Source organism: Hyperolius riggenbachi, chromosome 7 (genome assembly GCF_040937935.1).
Source record: "Hyperolius riggenbachi isolate aHypRig1 chromosome 7, aHypRig1.pri, whole genome shotgun sequence".
In the NCBI taxonomy this organism is placed as follows: Eukaryota; Metazoa; Chordata; class Amphibia; order Anura; family Hyperoliidae; genus Hyperolius; species Hyperolius riggenbachi.
This window is the reverse complement of record NC_090652.1, coordinates 170,148,568-170,173,269: the sequence shown is the minus strand read 5'-3', so window position 1 is coordinate 170,173,269 and position 24,702 is coordinate 170,148,568. Positions and strand designations below refer to the sequence as shown.

Below are 24,702 nucleotides of genomic sequence, written 5' to 3'. Positions count from 1 at the left end.
AAGACAGCGTGTTAGACTTGGTAAACTCACATCAAGCTCTCTGACAGTCAGTACTGGTGCACCCCAGGGCTGTGTGCTTTCCCCACTGCTGTACTCACTTTACACCAATGACTGCATCTCCACAGATCCATCTGTTAAGCAGGCACGTGCACAGGGGGGTGCTCTGGGTGCCCAGGCACCCCCCTTTTTAAAATCTTCAAAAAAAAGGCCCCTCTCGCAGCGCAAAATAAGCCACGCCCCCGATCGCGATAAGCCCCGCCCACCCGCAGTAAGCTCCGCCCCGCCTGGGACACTTTCAAGTGAAGAGGCCCAGACAGGAATCCTTGTGTGGCATACTGACCTCTCCCTCCACCTAGGACCCATACTGACCTCTACCTCCCCCAGCACCCATAGTGACCTCTCCCTCCACCTAGTACCCAGTGACCACTCCCTCCCCTAGCACTCACAGTGACCTCTCCCTCCACCTAGGACCCATACTGACCTCTCCCTACCCAGTACCCACATTGACCTCTCCCTCTCCCAGCACCCACAGTGACCTCTCCCTCCACCTAGCACCCACAGAGACCTCTCCCTCCATCTTGCACCCACAGTGACCTCTCTCTTACCCAGCACCCACAGTGACCTCTCCCTCCATCTAGCACCCACAGTGACCTCTCCCTCCACCTAGCACCCGCAGTGACCTCTCCCTCCACCTGGGACCCATAGTGACCTCTCCCTCCCCCAGCACCCACAGTGACCTCTCCCTTCACCTAGCACCCACAGTGACCTCTCCCTCCCCAGCACCCACAGTGACCTCTCCCTCCCCCAGCACCCACAGTGACCTTTCCCTCCCCCAGCACCCACAGTGACCTCTCCCTCCACCTAGCACCCACAGTGATCTCTCCCTCCACCTAGGACCCATAGTGACCTCTCCCTCCTCCAGCACCCACAGTGACCTCTCCCTCCACCTAGCACCCACAGTGACCTCTCCCTCCCCAGCTCTAGCAGTGATCCTGCCTACCCCAGCACCCACACTGACCTATCCCTCCCCCAGCACCCACAGTGATTTTTCCCTCCCCCAGTGGCTACCCTCCTGTCCCCTGCAGCACCCACAGGGACCTCCCATCCCAAAAGCAGCACCTACAGTGACCTCTCCCATTGCCAGCGCCCACAGTGGCTTCTCCCAACACCCAGCATCCACTCCCTCCTCCAGTAACCACACTGACTTCTCCCAGCACCCACAGTGGCCTACCCTTCCCCCAGCACCCACGCTGACCTCTACCTCCTTTAGCAGCAACTTTGCCATTCATAGCAGCACCCATAGTGACCTCCCACCCCCTGCACCCACAATGACCTCTACCTCCCGAGACCCACAGTGATCTCCCCCAAAGGGCCCACAGTGACCTCCCTTTCCGCCAGCACCCATACTGACCTCTACTTTCCACAGCACCCACAGTTCCTTCTCCCCCCAGCACCCACAGTGACCTACCCTTCCCCCATCAACCACACTGACCTCGACCTCCCCTAGCAGCAACTATGCCATTCATAGCAGTACCCACAGTGACCTCTCACCCCCTGCACCCACAGCAATCCCACCAATATTCGGCACCCACATTACACTCAACCAGTAACCCCCACTATAGCAAGCACCCAGTACTTGCACCAAGCACCCTGCACCCAATACTCACATCTGGCCTCAATACGGCACTTAGTACTTGCATCAAATAGCCACATGACACCCAGTACCTGCACCCCTTCACCCTATAGCTGGCACCCAGTACTCACACCTACATGGCACAGTACTTGCACCCAGCTCTGACATGTCACTCACTACTCACACCTGCACACAGCCTCCACATGGCACCCACTCACATAACCAGTACTAGCACCCGAAGTACCTGCACTCAGAACCCACATGACACACAACACCCACCCAGAGCTAGCACCCAGTGCAGGTATGGCACCAAGTATTTGCACATATGTGATACCCAGTACCTGCACCCAACACCCACATGTTTAATCTGCAGTAGTTCCAGTTGCACTAAGCCTCCACTTGGTGCCCAGCACCCACACCAAGCACTCACATATGACATCCAGTACTTGCACCCAGAACTCAAAAGGGACTGAGTACCTGCAACCAACACCTACATGATGGTTGATATACACCCATACAGCCAGAATCCACATGACACCCTGTGCTAGCACCCAGAACCCACATGGCACCCAGCATCTGCCTTTAGCACCCACATGACAACAAATACCCCACTAGCCAGCACCCATCACCCATATGTCACCATGTGCACACTCCCAGTACCCACTTGGCACTCAGTATTTGCACCTAAGACCCACATACCCCCATAATCAACACCCACATGGCACAGTACTCACACGTCACCAAGTTCCAAAGTCATTATATGCACCTAGTACCCGTCCATGGGCAGCACCCAAATAGCACCCAGTACCCATCCTTGGTCTGAACCCATATGAGACACAGTACTCTCCCATGGCACACATCCAGACCACGCATGGCACTCCCTACTCACTCATGTCCAACACTCACATGGCTCCCTGTACCAATTATCACTCACATGGCATCCACTATTGTTTATCACCATCTGCTACTCATTCAGCACCCAATACTGCATAGCACCCACTGCAAATAAACACCCAATACAAACTGGACCTTGGTACCCAAAGCAGCTTGACACAGACTTTACGTTGGCATCTCGGCACCCACTGCAACTTACCACAAAGTGAACCTTTGCGTCTTACCACCCACTGCATCTGGGCACCCACTGCATCTTGGCACTTACTGCAGTTTTGCATCTACTAATGCTTAGCAACCACTGCATATTGGTAACCACTTCTTTGCCTGAAAAGAGGCTTGGGTGCTGATCAAGAGGGACAGAGGTCCCAGTAATGAAAGGTGAGTCTGTGCCTCTACAGTGGACTTCACTGTGCCCACTCTAACCCACTAACAATGGGCACCTATCACTGCTGATTTGAGGGTGGTAGCACCAAGAGAGTTGGAAGGAGACACACAGTCTGCCTGATACTGCTATAAAGGTGTGTAGGTGTGTGTGTGTGTGTGTGGGGGGGGGGGGATAAGACTGCCTTATGCTTTATGGAGAGGGGGTATTATATACACAATTTAGCACGATTTATCGATTTCAAATTTGAGCACCACACCTCTGCATGGCCCTGCCCCTTCCTGCAGCACCCACACTGACCTCTATTTTTCCCATCAGCCACCCCTTCCCCTCATAGCTGGCACCCAGTACTCACACTCACATGACACCAAGTATCTACACCCTGGCCTAAAATTGCACCCAGTACTCACACCTGCACACAGCTTCCACATGGCACCAACTATCTGCACCAAGTATTCACTTAACCCGTAACCGCACCTAAAGTACCTGCATTCAAAACCCATGTGATGCCCAAAGCCCACCCATAGCCAGCACCCAGTACAGGCATGGCGCCAAGTATTCACACCCATGTCACATCCAATACCTGCACCCAGCACCCACATGACATCCAGTACATGCACCCAGATCTTACATGGCACTAAGTACTTGCAATCAACACCCGCATGACACTCGATACCCAACCATAGCCAGAACCCACATGACACTCAGTACTTACACCCAAAACCCACATGGCACCCATTATCTGCATTCAGCAGCATGACAATCAATACCCCCCTAGCCAGAAACGAGGAGCGGGGGGCATGCGGGGGAAGGCATTGCCAGGCCCCTTTTTACAATTTGAGCACCCCCCACTTAAGGACCCTCTGCACGGCCCTGCTGTTAAGGTTCTGAAGTTTGCAGACGACACAACAGTTGTTGGTCTCATTCAAAATGGGGATGAGTCTGCATACAGGCATGTGGTGGGACAGCTTTCCTCCTGGTGCAGCAGCAACAACTTGGAACTAAATGCTCTCAAAACCATGGAGATGATAATAGACTTTAGGAGATCTCCCCCCCAGCACCTCCCCTTAACCATAAATGGATCCACAATAACCCAAGTAGAGTCATTCAAGTTTCTTGGGTCCACGATCTCAAACGACTTAAAATGGGACAACAACACTGCCACTATTGTCAAGAAAGCACAACAGAGAATGTACCATCTACGGCAGCTGAAAAAGTTTGGCCTACCTCAAAATCTAATGGTGCAGTTCTACACTCCAATCATCGAATCAACCATAACATCATCTATGACTGTATGGTTCGGCTCCTGCTCAGCATTAGAAAAGGGGAGGCTGCAGCGCATCATCCGATCAGCGGAAAGGATAATTGGCTGTAGCTTACCTTCCCTGCAGGATCTTTACACTAGCAGGTGCAGAAAGAGAGCAACCAAAATTGCCTCTGACCCCTCTCACCCAGCTCACTCCATCTTCCAGCGCATGCCTTCAGGAGTAAGATTCCGGTCAATCGCTACCAAAACCTCTAGACACAGGAACAGTTTTTTTCCTCAAGCGGTAGCCATACTTAATGCTGAACCAGGTTAGAGCTGCTAGGACTGAAAGTAATCAGCACAGAACTAAACATGAACAATTCTCACATTGCTTACTGCCACTATACTTATAATGTCCTTAACTTGTAATATTCACACTGTCTGTCCTTGTATTGTTTTTGTTTGTGTTTGTTAAGCAACTGCCAAGACAAATTCCTTGTAGGTGCAAACTTACTTGGCGAAAATAAATTGATTCTGATTCTGATTCTGATAGCTTTTTCCGCATTGCCGACTGTAATTAGCGCTATTGCGGGCTGCAACGCGTACAAAAATACGCGTTGCCACATATCTATGCGTTCGTAATGCGGCAACGCGTATTTTTTTATGCGTTGCGGCCCGCAATAGCGCTAATTACAGTCAGCAATGCGGAAAAAGCTACGCGTGGCCAGTCCTGACGGGCCTGTCGGCAAAAACGAAACTAGCTGGTAGTGGGGGACCAGAAGATTAGTGAGTGGCTGCGAGGGCGCAGGGGGCTGGTAGAAGCCCCAGGTGAGTAAAACTCATTTTTTTTTCTGGCTTAAGTGTCTCTTTAATGATTACTACTAATAAAATCATCTATAGAAGTGATTGTTACCAGCATAGGACCAATAGAGAGCTAATACTGTTGTTGAGGGTGGGCCCCTCTGGCCCAAGGGCCCTGATGCGGTCGCTACCTCTGCACCCCCTATTGCTACATCACTGTGGTCAATTACAAATCAGATCAACAATAAGCCGCAAGCAAATCTGAGATCATAGTTACGGGTGATTTAAATTATCCTCAGTCCAGATGGAAGAAAAGCCACGAGCAGAATCTTCTCCCAGACCGTGTCCAAGGTAGGCCAAAGTAAAACCGTCACACATTTAGCTATCATTCCTGTGAATACCCTTCAAAGTAAGGACAATATGTAAGTAGACAGGATTGGCTTTAGGTTTTACAATGCCCTTGGCAAAACTTGACTTTGGTGCTCTCCCCCCTCAGGATTTTGACCCACACATGGGGTCATTAAAAATGATAATTTGACAATTGAGCAGATTGGGGCATATTCACCAAATAGAGGTAAAATTGTCATGCGCATGAAGCACTCTACAATTACAGAGTTACTTACTCCAGTTGCGTGTGTTTTGCAACTTGAAACCAGGCTGTCAGTAAACAACATCCTGAACCCTCTACAATCTGGCTTTAAGAAACACCACAGCTGTGAAACAGCCCTCATCCAAGTCGGCAAGGGACAGAGGGGAATGCTCCATCCTAATCCTGTTGGATCTCTCAGCGGCTTTTGATACAGTTGACCATGAAATCCTGCTTAACAGACTGCAGGAGTACTGTGGCATCAGTGGATCAGTCCTCCAGTGGTTCAGATCATTCCTGACTGACAGAACACATATAATGTCCAAACCTGCACCTCTACAATTCGGAGTGCCACAAGGATCAATCCTATCGACCCTCTGCTGTTTGCAATCTACATGTAGCCACTCGGTACACTTATCCTATGTCATGGCCTGACGTACCACTGCTACGCCGATGACACACAGCTATACCTGTCCTTCAAACCTGGTGGAACAGACCCTACCCCAAAAATAAACTTTTGCTTAGCTGAGCTACAGGCTTGGATGAATGATAACTGGTTGAAACTGAATGCTGACGAAACTGAGGTCCTGTTTGTGTAAAGCCAGCACTCGCCATCAAAACAGCTCTATCCTAAAGCAACACCAATCAGGATTGGGAATTCAGACATAAACAGCTCCAACCTTGTGCGCAGCCTTGGCGTACTAATCGATGGGGAATTGAGTTTCAGAAACCAAATTTCATCTGTAGTTAAATCTTCCTTCTTTCATCTGAAGAACATTGCAAAGATTAAACATCTGATTCCCCCAGAGGATCTTCCAACCCTAGTCCACGCCTTCATCACATCACGGCTGGACTACTGCAATGCCCTTTATGCTGGCCTCCCCAAAAAGGACCTGCGTCGCCTGCAATTAGTGCAGAATGCTGCTGCCAGATTGCTAACAAACCAGCCTCGCCACTGTCACATTACACCGACCCTTCGCTCACTGCACTGGCTACCAGTAGAATGGAGAATACTCTTCAAGATTGGACTGCTGACATTCAAATCCCTGCACACACTGGGCCCCGGACACATGAAGGACCTGCTGACGCTGCACCGCACCTCTCACAACCTCAGATCAGCAAGTTTTATAAACTTGGTCACTCCCAGAGTGCACCTCAAAAAATCTGGAGATAGAGCCTTCTGTCATGCTGCCCCTAGTCTTTGGAACTCCCTGCCACACCCAGTAAAGACAGCACCATCCCTGGAGCTATTCAAATCCAGACTGAAAAGCCACCTGTTTAGCCTGAGATTTCCAGACTTATAAAATTCTTCCTGTGTACCACGATGGTCGGAGCCATGCTTAGGCGCTTTGAGTCCCATGGGAGAAAAGCGCTTTACAAATGTTATTTGTTGTTGTTGTACACTAGCAACACGCTCATTACTTGGATGACATGGGCTGCGCTAACACGCAACTGGTATACCAAATGCAGCCTGTGCATGGCAATTTTAATGCTGGTGAATGTGCTCCATTGTATTTTTGCTTACTCAGAGATTTAGCCGAGAAATGTTTCTGTATATCACTTGTGCTCCAAATTGTTGTCCTAACAATCGATGCATGGTTGCTAAGGGTAACAGTTACTGTATGTGTGTGCGCGCACCTTTATTGAGGGTCTGGGGGGAAGGGGTGAGGGCTAGTCTGAGGGTGCTATGAAATGAATGAGAAAAATGGGGGTTGCTGATGGGCTGTAGGGGACAGTGTGGATGCAAAGTTGTGAGTGGGCCGAGAGAGGTTCTTAATGAGGGCCAAAAAGGGTGAGACTGCTGCCATTAAGGGTGCAGGGGGTGGCTGGGGAAAGAAAACGGGGCTTATGGAGGGTTGAGGAAGGTAGAGATTGAGGCATCTGGGGACGGATGGGTTTTTTTTTAATGCACAGTCACATGCATATGCCTGTTTGGGCGGAGATTTGCAATGGATTGGGGTGGGGCTTCACAGCAGTTTGGGGACAGAGCTTCATGGCAGTTTTGATAACGAATGCCTCTGCCAAGAATCCAGCATGTGTACAACAGTTCCCAATGACCCTGGTGAATCAATTTGGTAGAGCATCGGCTCAGAGAATTGTGTTCCCCACTTACCCGCTACCACCACGTGACGTCACTCCCACCACTGACTAAGCGTCTGTACAACCTATGTGTAATGATCGGTGTAACACAGAGAGGGTCTGATTATTGGTGATCTGCAGTATCACCAAGAATACAGATATATACCCGATTATTGATGATCTGCAGTATCACCGATAATCAGATATATTACTAACCTCTGGACACCTGAGAGATATGAGTGTTTGGTGCAACAGTAATACTCTGAGAACAATACCAGGAGGACAGGTACAAGGCAGTAAGGAATACTGCTGGAGTAGTATCTTTCCACAACCTGAGACTCTCCCGTGGGGAGGAGTCAGACTGGGAGAGGGAAGGACCAGAGCGTGAGTGACACCAATAGAAGGATGCCACTGACTGATCTGTGAACTATCTCTTAACTGTGGAGATAGCTCTCAAGGTCGGACAAGCCAGGTCGGCAACACACTGACATACAAGGTACAAAGACAGGAGGCTGATTTGGTAATCCTTAGGCAAGCAGGGTTTTGGCAACAGAGTATCAGATATAGCGAAGTACCAAATCAGTGAACAGAAGAGTGGTCAGGAAAGCAGAAGGTCATAACAGATAATAAACAATGCCTAGTCTTGGGTGTGAGCTCCGTGATCATCAACACCCTGGAACTAGTCTGAAGTATAACAGAATGGTAACACAAGTCCCTACTCTTTGGGTGTGAGGTCCTTGATCATCAACACCCTGGAACTAGTCTGAAGTATAACAGAATGATAACACAGATTCCTAATCTTTGGGTGTGAGGTCCTTGATCATCAACACCCTGGGACTAGTCTGAAGTATAACAGAATGATAACACAGATTCCTAATCTTTGGGTGTGAGGTCCTTGATCATCAACACCCTGGGACTAGTCTGAAGTATAACAGAATGATAACACAGATTCCTAATCTTTGGGTGTGAGGTCCTTGATCATCAACACCCTGGGACTAGTCTGAAGTATAACAGAATGATAACACAGATTCTGACAATAAGGTCTGAGTGCTTCCACGTAGTGATCGCAACGGCAGACAACCAGTGAATGACCAGCACCCAGTATATATAGCCCAGCGCTCTCCAGTGCCTCCCCTAAGTGCTGGACCAATGGGAACTGGTACAATCGTCAGCTGACCGGCTTGGTCAGCTGACTCCCTTCTGGCTGTCATAAAAGTTCTGCCTCTCAACGCGCGCGCGCGTCCTTCTGAACCTGCGTGGACTATCAGTCCCAGCCACACCAGACATGTCTTGCGTACCACCCGCCGCACTGGACGCGGAATCCGCCGCACCGCTATCAAGGCATGCAGCGGTTTCTCCGCGTTCGGCCATACTAGCAGATGTAGGCCCACGCGTGCAGACCGCGCGTTGGACGCGGAAACAGTCGCCTTACTCTGAGCGCACGCGGCGGCTCTTCCGCGTTTTCTCACAGTACCCCCCCCCCCCCCCCCTGAGGAGTGGACTCCGGACAGCTCCTATCCGGTTTCTCAGGATATAGGGAGTGGAATTCCCTCTTCAATTCATCCGCATGCATGCGGCACTCAGGTACCCATGTTCTTTCCTCAATGCCATAACCCTTCCAGTGAACCAAATACTGTACCGAATTCTGTACAATACGTGAGTCTAAAATCTTTTCCACTTCATACTCAGGTTGGTCATCCACCATCACAGGAGGAGGAGGAGTGGAATATACCTGCACTGCTGGCTTAAGCAGGGATACATGGAATGATCTCACACCCCGCATACTGGCAGGAAAATCAATGGCATAAGTAACATTGTTGATTTTCCTGGTTACAGGAAAGGGACCCACGAATCTGGGTCCTAGCTTGGGTGAAGGCTGTTTTAGGGCCAAATGACGAGTGGACACCCAGACCAAGTCTCCTGGCTGAAACTTCCACTCTATGGAACGTTTCTTGTCAGCTTGTCCTTTCTCACTCTGGAAAGCCTTCTCTAGATTCTTTTTTTACCATTCCCCAAATGTTTTTAAATGACTTTTGCCAAGCCTCCAGAGCTGGAAACGGAGTAGAGGCCACTGGCAATGGGGAGAACCTAGGCAACCTTCCTGTTACCACCTGAAATGGAGAGAATCCAGAAGAAGAGCTTTTCAAATTATTGTGTGCAAATTCTGCGAACGGCAAAAACTTGACCCAATCAGTCTGTGCATCTGCCACATAACATCTTAAAAATTGTTCCAGAGATTAATTAATTCTCTCGGTCTGACCATTGGTCTGTGGGTGGTAGCCCGACGAAAATGAAAGTTCCATGCCCAACTGATGATAGAATGCCCTCCAAAATTTGGAAACAAATTGGACTCCCCGATCTGACACTATATTCTCCGGAATACCGTGTAGCCGGAAAATATGCAGGATGAAAAGATCGGCCAATTCCTGGGCCGAGGGGAGTCCTTTCAGGGGCACGAAATGGGCCATTTTACTGAATCTGTCGACTACCACCCAAATGACCGACATGCCCTCAGACCTCGGGAGTTCGCCCACAAAATCCATGGACAAATGGGTCCACGGTTCACTCGGGGTGGGTAAAGGCTGCAATGTTCCCACAGGTGCCTGACGGGAGGGTTTACTTCTAGCACACACTGCACATTCTCTCACATACTCTTTGCAGTCAGTTGCCAATGAAGGCCACCATGCACACCTAGCCACAAGGTCCTGTGTTCTGGTGGCACCAGGATGTCCAGCATTTTTGTGGGAGTGGAACATCTGCAAAATCTGGAGACGGAATGGCAACGGTACAAACATGACCCCTTCAGGCTTTCCCTCAGGGACATCCTGTTGGAAAGGACTTAAGGTTTCAGTCCAGTTCCTCCAGGTCTCTGTGGCTGCCAACACCACTTTCTGTGGGAGAATAGTCTCTGGGTCTGAGGGCTGTGCTGTCTCTGGCTCGAAACATCTGGCTAAAGCGTCTGCTTCAACGTTTTTACTACCCGGGGTATACGTGATTATAAATCTGAATCTCGAGAAAAACAGTGACCACGAGCCTGTCGGGGACTCAATCTCTTAGCCCCCTCGATGTATTCCAAATTCTTGTGATCAGTGTAAACTGTAATCGTATGTTCTGCTCCCTCTAGCCAATGACCCCATTCTTCAAAGGCCAATTTAATGGCTAGGAGCTCCCTGTTGCCTATATCGTAGTTCTTTTCTGCGGGTGAAAATCTACGAGAGAAATAGGCACACGGGTGTAAACCCTGCAACCCAGAACGCTGAGACAGCACAGCCCCTACCCCAACCTCTGAGGCATTTACCTCCACAATAAAGGGATAGGAGATGTCAACGTGTCTTAAAATGGGTGCAGTACAAAACAATTCCTTCAGGGTGGAGAAAGCAGCAAGGGCCTCGGAGGACCAGTGGTTATTATCTGCCCCTTTCTTTGTGAGACTGGTAAGGGGTGCGATGACTGTGGAGTACCCCTTTATGAACCTTCTATAGTAGTTAGCAAACCCTAAGAATCTCTGGAGAGCCTTCAGACCCACAGGCTGAGGCCACTCCAGAACAGCAGAGACCTTGGCAGGGTCCATAGAAAGGCTCGAGGTAGAAATAATGTACCCCAGAAAGGTGACAGATGTTGCCTCAAAAATGCATTTCTCCAATTTGGTGTATAACATGTTTTGTCTTAGCTTGTGCAACACAAACCTGACATGATCCCTATGCTCCGAGAGGTTGGCTGAGAAGATTAGCATATCATCCAAATATACCAGGACAAATTTGCCCAAAACCTCTCTGAACACCTCATTAATGAGTTCCTGAAAGACGGCCGGGGCGTTACACAACCCGAAGGGCATCACCAGGTACTCGTAGTGCCCATCGGGTGTGTTAAAGGCCGTCTTCCATTCATCGCCCTCTCTGATCCGTACCAGGTTGTATGCACCCCGCAAATCCAATTTTGAGAAAATCTTAGCATTGGTGACCTGAGTAAATAAATCGTCTATCAAAGGCAATGGATAGCGATTTTTTACTGAGATTTTATTCAGGCCCCGATAATCAATGCACGGACGAAGGCCTCCGTCTTTTTTCTTAACAAAAAAAGAAACCTGCAGCAGCAGGCGACCGGGAAGGACGAATGAACCCTTTAGCTAAGTTTTCACGGATGTATTCCTGCATGGCCAACTTTTCGGGCCCAGATAAATTGTAGAGATGACCTCTAGGGGGCATACAACCAGACCGGAGATCAATCGGAAAATCGAAAGGGCGGTGTGGAGGAAGTTTATCGGCCGATTTAGGACAAAACACATCCGCAAACTCAGAATACTGATCTGGCAATCCTTCCACATGAATCTTGGTCTCACCTAAGGTTACCTTCGCTAAACAATGATGAAAACACTGGGAAGACCAGCTCGTTAGCTGACCAGTAGCCCAGTTAATCTGAGGTGAGTGAAGTTGTAACCAAGGCATGCCAAGAATGATTGTGGAGGTTGTCATACGCAACACAAAAAAAAACAAATTTTCCCTATGCAACACCTCGATAGTGACCCCTACTTCTGGAGTCTGTGACAGAGGACTGTTACTCTGCAGAGGGGAATCATCTACTGCAGTAACCTGTATCTGAGGTTCTACCGGGGTGACCGGAATACCCAATTTTTTTGCAAATTTAAAATCCATAAAATTTGCTGCTGAGCCTGAGTCAATGAAGGCTTCAGTGACTTCAGACTTATCTCCCCATGAAATGGTACAGGGAAGAAGCAAACGTTTATCATCTAGGGGTAGCAATTGCTTGCCTAGGGTATTACCCCCGACTACACCTAGGCAGTAGCGTTTCCGCTCCACTTGAGACAACTTTGACCGACCAATCTGCATTGGCTCTGGTGGAGGTGAAGCGGGTGGAAGTGGAGTTACTGGGGGAGCAGCGTGGGACATCATTCTTACATGATTTTTACCCCGGGTCTGTCTCTGATATCGCAGCTGGCGATCTATCCTGATGGCCGATGAAATGGCTTCATCGATGGACTTAGGTTCCGGCTGACTTAACATAAGATCGGAGACCTCGTCTGACAACCCTGATAATCTTCCACCGGACTCTTGCCTTGACGTAAAATTTTGAGCTTCCGCTCGGAAGTCGGGGCAATGTCTGGATCGTCGTAAATTATAGCCATAGCTTTAAAAAATTCCTCTACAGAGGTTAGGGCCTGGTGACTGGTGGGAAGGCTATACGCCCAGGTCTGAGAATCGCCAGATAACAAGGTTTTAATAAAGGTAACCCTTTGGGCCACAGTTCCTGAAGAATTAGGTCTTAACTCAAAGTATGATAACACTCTACTTCTAAAATTTCGGAAGTCAGATCTGTGACTAGAAAATTTTTCAGGTACAGGCAAACGTATGTCTGTGCTAGGAGGAGATCGCACTAGTTTATAGCTGATTGAAGTTCCTGAATAGACCCAAATAGCTGGTTGATCTGGGTCTGTTGGTTCAAACCTGCCCCGGAAAGATTGTTTACAGCGGCGGTCAGGACTTCGACATGACTATACAGTGCGTCCATTTGGGTTTGGTCTGCCGTTCTGTAATGATCGGTGTAACACAGAGAGGGTCTGATTATTGGTGATCTGCAGTATCACCAAGAATACAGATATATACCCGATTATTGATGATCTGCAGTATCACCGATAATCAGATATATTACTAACCTCTGGACACCTGAGAGATATGAGTGTTTGGTGCAACAGTAATACTTTGAGAACAATACCAGGAGGACAGGTACAAGGCAGTAAGGAATACTGCTGGAGTAGTATCTTTCCACAGCCTGAGACTCTCCCGTGGGGAGGAGTCAGACTGGGAGAGGGAAGGACCAGAGCGTGAGTGACACCAATAGAAGGATGCCACTGACTGATCTGTGAACTATCTCTTAACTGTGAAGATAGCTCTCAAGGTCGGACAAGCCAGGTCGGCAACACACTGACATACAAGGTACAAAGACAGGAGGCTGATTTGGTAATCCTTAGGCAAGCAGGGTTTTGGCAACAGAGTATCAGATATAGCGAAGTACCAAATCAGTGAACAGAAGAGTGGTCCGGAAAGCAGAAGGTCATAACAGATAATAAACAATGCCTAGTCTTGGGTGTGAGCTCCGTGATCATCAACACCCTGGAACTAGTCTGAAGTATAACAGAATGGTAACACAAGTCCCTAATCTTTGGGTGTGAGGTCCTTGATCATCAACACCCTGGAACTAGGCTGAAGTATAACAGAATGATAACACAGATTCCTACTCTTTGGGTATGAGGTCCTTGATCATCAACACCATGGGACTAGTCTGAAGTATAACAGAAAGATAACACAGATTCTGACAATAAGGTCTGAGTGCTTCCACGTAGTGATCGCAACGGCAGACAACCAGTGAATGACCAGCACCCAGTATATATAGCCCAGCGCTCTCCAGCGCCTCCCCTAAGTGCTGGACCAATGGGAACTGGTACAATCGTCAGCTGACCGGCTTGGTCAGCTGACTCCCTTCTGGCTGTCATAAAAGTTCTGCCTCTCAACGCGCGTGCGCGTCCTTCTGAACCTGTGTGGACTATCAGTCCCAGCCACACCAGACATGTCTTGCGTACCACCCACCGCGCTGGACGCGGAATCCGCCGCACCGCTATCAAGGCATGCGGCGGTTTCTCCGCGTTCGGCCATACTAGCAGGGATCAGGTGCCAATCTCTGCTGAGTGACATGCATTGTACATCCCTTTGATTGGTTTGAAGTGGGAGGAGTATTGCACATATATATGTTGTGTATTTCACTGTGAACTTGTACTATGATTAACCACTTTACCCCCAGCGGTGCGGAATTCTCCGTCCCTTTTTCCCCCCTGTTAACACCAAGGGACGGAGAAATCCGCACCTGACGCCGTTGTCCGCGCTCCCGCTCGCTCGTCCGCGCGCCCCCGCGCTCGTGCACACTGCCGCCCACTCACCCGGAGATCAATGAACGAGAAAAACCTTTCCCGTTCGTTGATCTCTGCCCCCCGCAATGATCAGCTGCTTCTACGAGAAGCAGCGATCATTGTGAGAAAAAAACAGTTTCCCAGCCTCCTAACCCTTCCTGCAAGCGTACTTCCTGTACTCTTGAAGGTCGCGTAAACAAAAAGTTACTGTGGCCATCTTGTGGCCAAATAGTAAAACTACACCCTAAAGCATTTTTCATATACAAATAGATTACTTTTACACTAAAAATTAACTCATTACCTCCTACACTCCCTAATTTTTTGTTTTTTGTAATTAAAAAAAAAAATAAAAAAAATTACAATTCAAAAAAATACATAAATAGTTACCTTAGGGACTGAACTTTTTAAATATTTATGTCAAGAGGGTATAACACTGTTACTTTATAAACTATGGGCTTGCAATTAGGGATGGACGCAAAACTGAAACAAATGCACCTTTATTTCCAAATAAAATATTGGCGCCAAACATTGTGATAGGGACATCATTTAAACGGTTTTATAACCGGGAAAAAAGGGCAAATACATTTCATGGGTTTTAATTAAAGTAGCATGCATTATTTAAAAACTATGAAGGCCAAAAACTGAAAAATAATACATTTTTTCCCACATCTTTTTATATTTTCCCATTAAAACACATTTAAAATAAAATAATTCTTGGCATAATGTCCCACCTAAAGAAAGCCTAATTGGTGGCGAAAAGAACAAGATATAGTTTATTTCATTGTGATAAGTAATTATAAAGTTATAGACAAATAAATGGAAGGAGCGCTAAAAGGTGAAAATTGCTCTGGTGCTCAAGAGGTAAAACCCCTCAGTTGTGAAGTGGTTAACCACTTCCCGACCGCCGTATATACAATTGGCGGCCGGGAAGTGCACCCCGCAAGGACCGCCATAAAGACAAATGGCGGCGGTCCTTGTAGGGGCATGGGCGGAGCGATCGCGTCATCCGTGACGCGATCCTCCGCCTCCGCCTGGCGCCGCTCACCCGCCGCAACATCCCGCCGGCCATACGGAAGCGCCGGCGGGATGTTAACCCGACGATCGCCGCATACAAAGTGTATAATACACTTTGTAATGTTTACAAAGTGTATTATACAGGCTGCCTCCTGCCCTGGTGGTCCCAATGTCCGAGGGACCACCAGGGCAGGCTGCAGCCACCCTAGTCTGCACCAAGCACACTGATTTTCCCCCCCCCTGCCCCAGATCGCCCACAGCACCCATCAGACCCCCCCCTGCCCACCCCCAGACCCCTGTTTGCACCCAATCACCCCCCTAATCACCCATCAATCACTCCCTGTCACTATCTGTCAACGCTATTTTTTTTTTATCCCCCCCCTGACCCCCTGCTCCCTCCTGATCACCCCCCACCCCTCAGATTCTCCCCAGACCCCCCCCCCCCCAGACCCCCCCCCCATGTACTGTATGCATCTATCCCCCCTGATCACCTGTCCATCACCTGTCCATCACCTGTCAATCACCCGTCAATCACCAGTCAATCACCCCCTGTCACTGCCACCCATCAATCAGCCCCTAACCTGCCCCTTGCAGGCAATCTGATCACCCCCCCACACCAATAGATCGCCCGCAGATCCGACATCAGATCACCTCCCAAATCCATTGTTTACATCTATTCTCTCCTCTAAACACACACTAATTACCCATCAATCACCCATCAATCACCCCCTATCACCACCTGTCACTTTTACCTATCAGATCAGACCCTAATCTGCCCCTTGCGGGCACCCAATCACCCGCCCACACGCTCAGATTGCCCTCTAACCCCCCCTTATCAATTCACCAGTGCATTAATTACATCTGTTCTCCCCTGTAATAACCCACTGATCACCTGTCAATCACCTGCCAATCACCTATCACCCATCAATCACCCCCTGTCACCCCCTGTCACTGCCACCCATCAATCAGCCCCTAACCTGCCCCTTGCGGGCAATCTGATCACCCACCCACACCATTAGATCGCCCGCAAACCCGCCGTCAGATTACCTCCCAAATGTATTGTTTACATCTGTTATCTTCTCTAAACACCCACTAATTACCCATCAATCACCCATCAATCACCCCCTATCACCAACCGTCACTGTAACCTATCAGATCAGACCCTAATCTGCCCCTTGCGGGCACCCAATCACCCGCCCATACGCTCAGATTGCCCTCAGACCCCCCCCTTATAAATTCACCAGTGCATTAATTACATCTGGCCTTCCCTGTAATAACCCACTGATCACCTGTCAATCACCTGCCAATCACCTATCACCCATCAATCACCCCCTGTCACTGCCACCCAACAATCAGCCCCTAACCTGCCCCTTGCGGGCAAACTGATCACCCACCCACACCAATAGATCGCCCGCAGATCCGACATCAGATCACCACCCAAGCGCAGTGTTTCCATCTATTCTCTCCTCTAAACACCCACTAATTACCCATCAATCACCCATCAATCACCCCCTATCACCACCTGTCACTGTTACCCATCAGATCAGACCCTAATCTGCCCCTTGCGGGCACCCAATCGCCAGCCTACACGCTCAGATTGCCCTCAGACCCCCCCTTATCAATTCGCCAGTGCAATATTTACATCTGTTCTCCCCTGTAATAACCCCCTGTCACTGCCGCCCATCAATCACCCGCTGTCACTGCCACCCATCAATCAGCCCCTAACCTGCCCCTTGCGGGCAATCTGATCACCCACCCACACCAATAGATCGCCCGCAGATCCGACGTCCGATCACCTCCCAAGTGCAGTGTTTACATCTGTTCTCTACCCTAAACACCCACTAATTACCCATCAATCACCCCCTGTCACTGCTACCTATCAGATTAGACCCCTATCTGCCCCTAGGGCACTCAATCACCCGCCCACACCCTCAGAATGCCCTCAGACCCCAGCCCTGATCACCTCGCCAGTGCATTGCTTGAATCTATTCCCCCCTGAACAGTCATTTTGAGACATTTGGTTTCCAGACTACTCACGGTTTTGGGCCTGTAAAATGCCAGGGCGGTATAGGAACCCCACAAGTGACCCCATTTTAGAAAAAAAGACACCCCAAGGTATTCTGTTAGGTGTATGACGAGTTCATAGAAGATTTTATTTTTTGTCAAAAGTTAGCGGAAATTGATTTTTATTGGTTTTTTTTCACAAAGTGTCATTTTTCACTAACTTGTGACAAAAAATAAAATCTTCTATGAACTCGCCATACACCTAACGGAATACCTTGGGGTGTCTTCTTTCTAAAATGGGGTCACTTGTGGGGTTACTATACTGCCCTTGTATTTTAGGGGCCCTAAACCGCGAGGAGTAGTCTAGAAAACAAATGCCTCAAAATGACCTGTGAATAGGACGTTGGGCCCCTTAGCGCACCTAGGCTGCAAAAAAGTGTCACACATGTGGTACCGCCGTACTCAGGAAAAGTAGTATAATGTGTTTTGGGGTGTATTTTTACACATACCCATGCTGGGTGGGAGAAATTTCTATGTAAATGGACAATTGTGTGTAAAAAAATCAAACAATTGTCATTTACAGAGATATTTCTCCCACTTAGCATGGGTATGTGTAAAAATACACCCCAAAACGCATTATACTACTTCTCCTGAGTACGGCGGTACCACATGTGTGGCACTTTTTTTTACACCCTAAGTACGCTAAGGGGCCCAAAGTCCAATGAGTACCTTTAGGATTTCGCAGGTCATTTTGCGACATTTGGTTTCAAGACTACTCCTCACGGTTTAGGGCCCCTAAAATGCCAGGGCAGTATAGGAACCCCACAAATGACCCCATTCTAGAAAGAAGACACCCAAAGGTATTCCGTACGGAGTATGGTGAGTTCATAGAAGATTTTATTTTTTGTCACAAGTTAGCGGAAAATGACACTTTGTGAAAAAAAACAATTAAAATCAATTTCCGCTAACTTGTACAAAAAAATAAAAACTTCTATGAACTCACCATACTCCTAACGGAATACCTTGGGGTGTCTTCTTTCTAAAATGGGGTCATTAGTGGGGTTCCTATACTGCCCTGGCATTTTAGGGGCCCTAAACCGTGAGGAGTAGTCTTGAAACAAAAATGACCTGTGAAATCCTAAAGGTACTCATTGGACTTTGGGCCCCTTAGTGCAGTTAGGGTGCAAAAAAGTGCCACACATGTGGTATCGCCGTACTCGGGAGAAGTAGTATAATGTGTTTTGGGGTGTATTTTTACACATACCCATGCTGGGTGGGAGAAATACTTCTGTAAATGACAATCTTTTGATTTTTTTACACACAATTGTCCATTTACAGAGGTATTTCTCCCCCCCAGCATGGGTATGTGTAAAAATACACCCCAAAACACATTGTACTACTTCTCCCGAGTATGGCGATACCACATGTGTGGCACTTTTTTGCACCCTAACTGCGCTAAAGGGCCCAAAGTCCAATGAGTACCTTTAGGATTTCACAGGTCATTTTGAGAAATTTCGTTTCTCCTGTGTCAGAGGCTCTGCCTCTGACACAGGAGACCTGGGTTCGAATCTCGGTTCTGCATGTTCAGTAAGCTTGTACTTATTCAGTAGGAGGACTTGGGCAAGTCTCCCTAACACTGCTACTGCCTATAGAGCGCGTCCTAGTGGCTGCAGCTCTGGCGCTTTGAGTCCGCCAGGAGAAAAGCGCGATATAAATGTTCTGTGTTTGTTTGTTTGTTTGTAAAATGCCAGGGCAGTATAGGAACCCCACAAATGACCCCATTTTAGAAAGAAGACACCCCAAGGTATTCCGTTAGTAGTATGGCGAGTTCATAGAAGATTTTATTTTTTGTCACAAGTTAGCGGAAATTGATTTTAATTGTGTTTTTTCACAAAGTGTCATTTTCCACTAACTTTTGACAAAAAATAAAATCTTCTATGAACTCACCATACTCCTAACGGAATACCTTGGGGTGTCTTCTTTCTAAAATGGGGTCATTTGTGGGGTTCCTATACTGCCCTGGCATTTTAGGGGCCCTAAACCGTGAGGAGTAGTCTTGAAACGAAATTTCTCAAAATGACCTGTGAAATCCTAAAGGTACTCATTGGACTTTGGGCCCTTTAGCGCAGTTAGGGTGCAAAAAAGTGCCACACATGTGGTATCGCCGTACTCAGGAGAAGTAGTATAATGTGTTTTGTGGTGTATTTTTACACATACCCATGCTGAGTGGGAGAAAGATCTCTGTAAATGGACAATTGTGTGTAAAAAAAATTAACAAATTGTCATTTACAGAGATATTTCTCCCACCCAGCATGGGTATGTGTAAAATTACACCCCAAAACACATTATACTACTTCTCCTGAGTACGGCAATACCACATGTGTGGCACTTTTTTGCAGCCTAACTGCGCTAAGGGGTCCAAAGTCCAATGAGCACCTTTAGGCTTTACAGGGGTGCTTACAATTTAGCACCCCCCAAAATGTCAGGACAGTAAACACACCCCACAAATGACCCCATTTTGGAAAGTAGACCCTTCAAGGTATTCAGAGAGGGGCATGGTGAGTCCGTGGCAGATTTCATTTTTTTTTTTTGTCGCAAGTTAGAAGAAATGGAAACTTTTTTTTTTTTTTTTCTAACAAAGTGTCATTTTCCGCTTACTTGTGACAAAAAATAATATCTTCTATGAACTCACTATGCCTCTCAGTGAATACTTTGGGATGTCTTCTTTCCTAAATGGGGTAACTTGGGGGGTATTTATACTATCCTGGAATTCTAGCCCCTCATGAAACATGACAGGGGGTCAGAAAAGTCATAGATGCTTGAAAATGAGAAAATTCACTTTTTGCACCATAGTTTGTAAACGCTATAACTTTTACCCAAACCAATAAATATACACTGAATGGGTTTTTTTTTTATCAAAAACATGTTTGTCCACATTTTTCGCGATGCATGTATACAGAAATTTTACTTTATTTGAAAAATGTCAGCACAGAAAGTTAAAAAAATCATTTTTTTGCCAAAATTCATGTCTTTTTTGATGAATATAATAAAAAGTAAAAATCGCAGGAGCAATCAAATAGCACCAAAAGAAAGCTTTATTAGTGACAAGAAAAGGAGCCAAAATTCATTTAGGTGGTAGGTTGTATGAGCGAGCAATAAACCGTGAAAGCTGCAGTGGTCTGAATGGAAAAAAAGTGGCCGGTCCTTAAGGGGTAGAAAGCCCTAGGTCCTCAAGTGGTTAAGGACCATTGTGAGACCAAAACATATCAGTGACCTGGCTGTGTGTGTTTTATACTTGATTCAATAAAGAGGGCTTGCATATTGGAACAGCATTGTGTGGAACCCACTTTCTTCTTGCAGTCCTATGGGTCTGAGTCACCTGGGCTCCACACTGCCTGAGTCATAGAGGACTAGCGGATTTCACCTTTGACTATCCCTAATCTCCCCTGTAAATGTTAAACTTTTCCTGATGCCATCCCTACCCTTTTAATCCTAAACTATAAAACTAGGCATCCCTTACTTTGTCCCTAATCCTAGTCCTAACAGAATACATCATTTGGTACCAATCTTTTATCTTCACTATCTGCACAGAATTCAACCCACTGACCGAAATATTCAGGGTTGGCATTTCCCCCATGTAAACACTGAATACCAGCTCTGGAATACATTATTATTATTTGTTTATTGTAGTTAGTGTTACACAGGGCCAGCAGTAACATGGGATTAAACTGGGTAACTGACCTGTGTCCAAAAGCTTCTTAGAGGGTTTCAGAAGTCACAACCACAACAGGCAATTGGTTTAAAGGAGGTGGAAGTGACCGGCCATATTTAGTGTGCAGAGGGTATAGCGGGTCTTACTACATATTGGACAGCTATAACCACAGTATGTTGAGTGCAGAAGCTTTGCAAGCATTGTATATTGAGGATGGGAGGTTTCCGTACTGGGCAGTTATGCTGGAGTGGCCACATGGATTTTATTTACAAAGCGCTTTATGATTGGTATTGAGTGCAATTTTATTTCTTTTTTATTCAAATAAAGAGATTTTATGCTATATGCAATCCTTTCCAAATTGTATAGATGATGGTGTGATGCTGAGGGCAAATGCAAGATAGTGGATGCCATCTAATGCGCTGAAGCTGGTCTATCATATGGTGTGATTAGAGCAGGTGCTGGTGACGGTGTGTGTGTGTGGCATACACAATGGGCACAGCACTATTATCTGAGAGATACCACAGAGGGTGTCCTGGTGCCAGACCATTACGTTTTGAGGATAATGCACTAGGACTGTCGCCCATGTCTTTTGTGTTTTTTTTTTACATGGATGCAGAGGGGAGCAGTCTGTGAAGAGAAAACTTTGGAACGTGGGACCTGTGTGCTAATATATTATTAAGGCCATCGAGGGGTGATATTGATGTTGCATACTCTGAAGCTAAAAGAAGATATATATTCTATGGGTTTATAGATAGACTGTTGAGCGCTGACATTTCCTAAAGCAGAGCTAAGCAGGACAGTGTTGAAACCCTGGCATTCATTTTTAACAGACTGCACAAAATAGATGTTTAAATGTCAATACAGCATTAAGATTCAAGTGGCCCCACTAAATTGTGTTCAGGGCTTAATTCTACCCTAAACTGTCTCTGTTGTATGTGTAACTGTAGCTTACACAGAACATTTTCAAAGTTAAATATATTAAGATAAGAAATTAACATGTTTTTCAAATTAACTTTTTTTTGTTTACATAGAAATGGCTTATCACAGTTTTCTGTTGGAACCAATCAGCTGTCATGCTTGGAATAAAGATAGAACTCGTGAGTATTTCTGTTTAACTGTCCTGTGTACCTTTAGGAAAGGAAAATAGCAACACATTCTTTACCAATACAATCCTGGTGATCTACCTGGTCAGGCCTAAAGGTGGCCACACACAATACAATAAAATGATCTTATTTTATGGCAATTCAATAAAAACGGATTTCCTGAAAAATTGAACGTTTTTTTTTATTCAAACAAGAAATCCTATCGGATTTCCCTTTTCAATCATTTTTTTCATAATTGGGGAAAAATTTCACATATATGGGTGGTACATTGGTCAGATATTTCAAATGTTACAATAAATCAGAAAAATTGATTGTGATCCTTGAATTGAAAATAAATAAATAAAAAATTGTATGATGTGTGGTCACCTTAAAAGTGGCCACACACCATTCAATGAAAAGATCCAATTTTACACCAATTTGATAATTGCGATTGGTTGTCCCGAAAAATCGAAAGCTTTTTTTATTTTTCATTAGATCGAGAAATCTGATTGAATTTCCCGTTTTTATTCAATAAAAGAAGATTGGGAGTGTTGGATTTTTTAGATCAATTTTTATCAATAATTTCTTTCATAATTGGGGGGGAAATCAATGTGTGTGGTACATTGGTCAGATTTTTGAAATGTTACAATCAGGCTAAAAAATATATTACAATATATTATAATATATTACAATATATATTACAATTATATTATAATATATTACAATTATTACAATGAAAAGATAGTTAAAAAATTGTATGGTGTGTGGCCACCTTAAAGGTGGCCACACACCATACAATTAAAAGATCCAATTTTACACCAATTAGATACATTTTATCAGTTGTCCCAAAAACATTTAACTTTTTTTTTCATTCATTTGAGAAATCTAATCGAATTTCCTTTTTTTTTTAGTCAATAGCAGAAGGTTGGGAGTGTTGTTTTTTTCTGATCAATTTTTATGAAAATTGAATGGTGTGTGGTAGATTGTCAATTAGGTACTTGATGTACAGACCCAATCCATTTTTTTCTGAGTTTTCAATTATTTTATTTATGATTGTGGAAAAATAGAACATATGTGTGTGGTACATTGGTCATATTTTTGAAATGTTACAATCAGTCAGAACAATTTATTTTTATCTGGTAAATAAGTAATAAGGATACAAACCAGGCAATCCAAACGTTAAAATCACTATTACATTTCTTGTTGATAAATGATTCTTCCCCAGTTTACCTAACTCTTATTTGGTACACCCAAAATTTGGCACGCAAAAAGGAAGTTGCAGGGCATGCTAGGTTGTCCTTTTTGCTTCTCTACTTTCCCCTTAGACTTAACTAATGCGGCCTGATTGGCTGAGGCCTCTTTCCCTCCTGTTTTCCCCTCCCACACCTCTGTTCCTCTCTGATTGGCCAATATTTCTCATGCTGAGACAATGCACTTTCTATAGTGAAGGGCGGGCAAATAAGGCAAATAAGGCAAAGGAGAGTAAGCCAATCAGGATTGGCTGAAAAATAGCCACAGTTACAACGGGAAATGCTAAGAAGGAATTTTTTTTTTACTGTAGAAAAATCACTAAAATCAAAATGTGGACAGTGCAATACATATGTTATGTAAGTAGAGCAAGTATTTATCTACTTATATATGTGGGGTTTTTTTCTAAGATGGTTTGGCTGACAGCTCCTCTTTAAGAACAGTAGATAGCATAAGTGATCCTGCAAACATGGCCTGTATTTATGGAAAATTGCCTGCTATTCAGTGGAAAAAGTCTGAAGAACCAAAGGATAAAAATTCTACGTTGCTCCGAAGAGGGCTGCAAAACATCACTCTGTCATTGTCATTAGTAAACAGGGGCGCCATGGAGTACTGTGTATTTTTGCAAATGTGCAGAACTAATAGTGTTTATTAAGCATAACTAGAAATTGTTTTTTGTGTGTGAATTTGTACATTTAAAAACCTAGAGTGTAAAAATGGGCACGAAATATCGGAAATAGAATATCGGTAACATATTACCGATACTGATAATTACATATTATCGATAACATATTATACTATCACTCTCTGTACCCTAAAACTCACATGAATCGTTCTCTATGCCTAACACTAACCACCCCCCACCAATTCGTATTATTTACCCTCTCCTATTTTTGCCTAACACTAACCATCATAAAATAAAAGACAAAAATAAAAAATGAGGGTTTTCAGGCTCGGTAATCATAAACAAGTATAAAATGTAGCATTTAATTACAATTCTCATTAATAGTCAGATTTGAAAAACATCACAAAAGTCCATAAGTCTTGCAATATATAACATAGATGGCCTAACACACATTTTGCGGCCCTTAGTGTAGCTGCT

At 45.9% G+C, this 24,702-nt stretch overlaps 1 protein-coding gene across 1 annotated transcript in view; it reads left to right on the top strand.

The window, feature by feature from the left end:
* LOC137524712 (actin-related protein 2/3 complex subunit 1B-B) overlaps positions 1 to 24,702 on the top strand; it is a 144,727-nt gene that overhangs the window by 47,281 nt on the left and 72,744 nt on the right. Inside the window, exon 2 of the mRNA XM_068244875.1 lies at positions 22,302 to 22,367. Within this exon, the coding sequence (XP_068100976.1) occupies positions 22,304 to 22,367 (64 nt within the window). The 5' untranslated portion in view covers positions 22,302 to 22,303. The remainder of the gene's footprint in view (positions 1 to 22,301; positions 22,368 to 24,702) is intronic.